The 1,534-nt window shown below is 42.6% G+C and overlaps 1 protein-coding gene across 1 annotated transcript in view; it reads right to left on the bottom strand.

The window, feature by feature from the left end:
- Positions 1–794: 794 nt before the first annotated feature.
- The window catches only part of FOXA1 (forkhead box A1), a 25,200-nt gene continuing 24,460 nt past the window's right edge, over positions 795–1,534 (bottom strand). Inside the window, exon 5 of the mRNA XM_014941608.1 lies at positions 795–1,319. Coding sequence (XP_014797094.1) covers positions 1,279–1,319 — 41 coding nt within the window. The 3' untranslated portion in view covers positions 795–1,278. The remainder of the gene's footprint in view (positions 1,320–1,534) is intronic.

The raw sequence follows: 1,534 nt of genomic DNA, 5'->3' as shown, positions 1-1,534 counted from the left end.
CGGCGGCCCGGGGCGAGGCGGAGCAGCACTAGGGATGCTCCCTCCGGGCCTCGCCCCGTCCGGCGGGGAAACGCCGGGTCGGGCTGCAAAACACCCAGGTGGTTACGCCGCCTCGGGTGGCTTTTTCCCTCCCTCTCTCAAACCTGCCCCGGCACCGCGGGGTAATTCAAAAATAAGAGAGAAAAAAAAAAACAACAAACCCGGCACCACCACATACAGACCCGCACACGCCGGTGGCACCGCGGCGCCCCGCAAACGCAGCCTGCGGGTGAATTTCCTTCCTTCTTTCCTTCCTTCCTTCCTTCCCTCCGCACAAATCGCTCCTTTGCGCATCCGCGCTTTAGCGCTACGTTTGTTTTTCTGGCACATGGCTCCGTCCTCCGTAACCCGTCCCAGAAATTTTGAAAGAAACTAGCAGAAATCTTTCATTGTTAACATTTGATTTATTTAAAGTCCTTAACTGCAAATGATCAAAAACATACTTCACGCATTAAATTCTCAGTTATCGTTTTAAATCAAAATATTTTTTCAATTACAATCACATTTATAAAATTAACAAAATTTCTTAAATTCACGTGTAATTCTTTTTTTTTAACTGTCATTTAAAGCAATTTCCAGCTGTAAAGAAAGAAAAAAAAATATAAACCATGCAATAAATTAAGAACATTGAGACAGCGAACAGGAATAATAATAAAACCCGTCTGGCTATGCTAACACCGTGTAAAACTGTGGAAAGTGCATTAACACTGGATGAAACAAGCTAACGATGGCGATAATTAAACGGCCACAAAAAAAAAATTGCATGTGGAATTTATTAAGTTTAAAAAAGGGGAGAGTGACAGAGCTCTCCTCTTTTCCTTGCGTCGGTGTAATAGTCAACGTTTGCTGGGGGAGGGGGAAAATAACCTTGTTATAGATACACAGTTCTAGCTGGTACACAATGAAGACACTTAAATTAAATAAGCATGTCATCCACATGTTGATGAGAGTTCCTGATGAATGAGAACCTTCAGTAACAGATGGGAAGGAAAAAAAAAATATCCAACTGGCTGTGACCTCTTGTAACTTTATATTACATCCCAAGACAGGTAACACTTGGAAAAAAAAAATAAGGGTCGCATCCTGCACTCCAAAGCTCCAGTTGGTCCCCTCGGGAGTGCAGGATCCGGCCCGCAGCATCTGGGTGTATGCGGGTTGTACTAGCCGAAGGTTTATTTTGCAAGTATCAAAAGGATGATCCGAGAAAGTAAATAGTCCTCTTGTTGCTTAGAGATTCTCTTAGTGTTTTGCTACTTCACAGCAGTATTGTCCTTCAAAGCCTTTTTAATTAAAAAAAAAAAAAGTCTTAAATGTCTACTCGCTTCTTCATCTCCGTATTGTTAAAGTATTGCCACATACCTGTAAACTTACATGAGATTATAGAGCACAGAAGGGGGGAGACGAGGGGGCGGAAAGCACAAACAAGTAGTTTACAAGCTCAACATTATTTTTTTTTTCTTCTTTTTTAATAACACCCTGCAAAGGCTGGGGGGTT

Source organism: Calidris pugnax, unplaced genomic scaffold (assembly GCF_001431845.1).
Source record: "Calidris pugnax isolate Ruff unplaced genomic scaffold, ASM143184v1 scaffold56, whole genome shotgun sequence".
Lineage (NCBI taxonomy): Eukaryota > Metazoa > Chordata > Aves > Charadriiformes > Scolopacidae > Calidris > Calidris pugnax.
The sequence above is the reverse complement of the archived record's forward strand: the minus strand, read 5'-3'. Positions and strand labels throughout refer to the sequence as shown.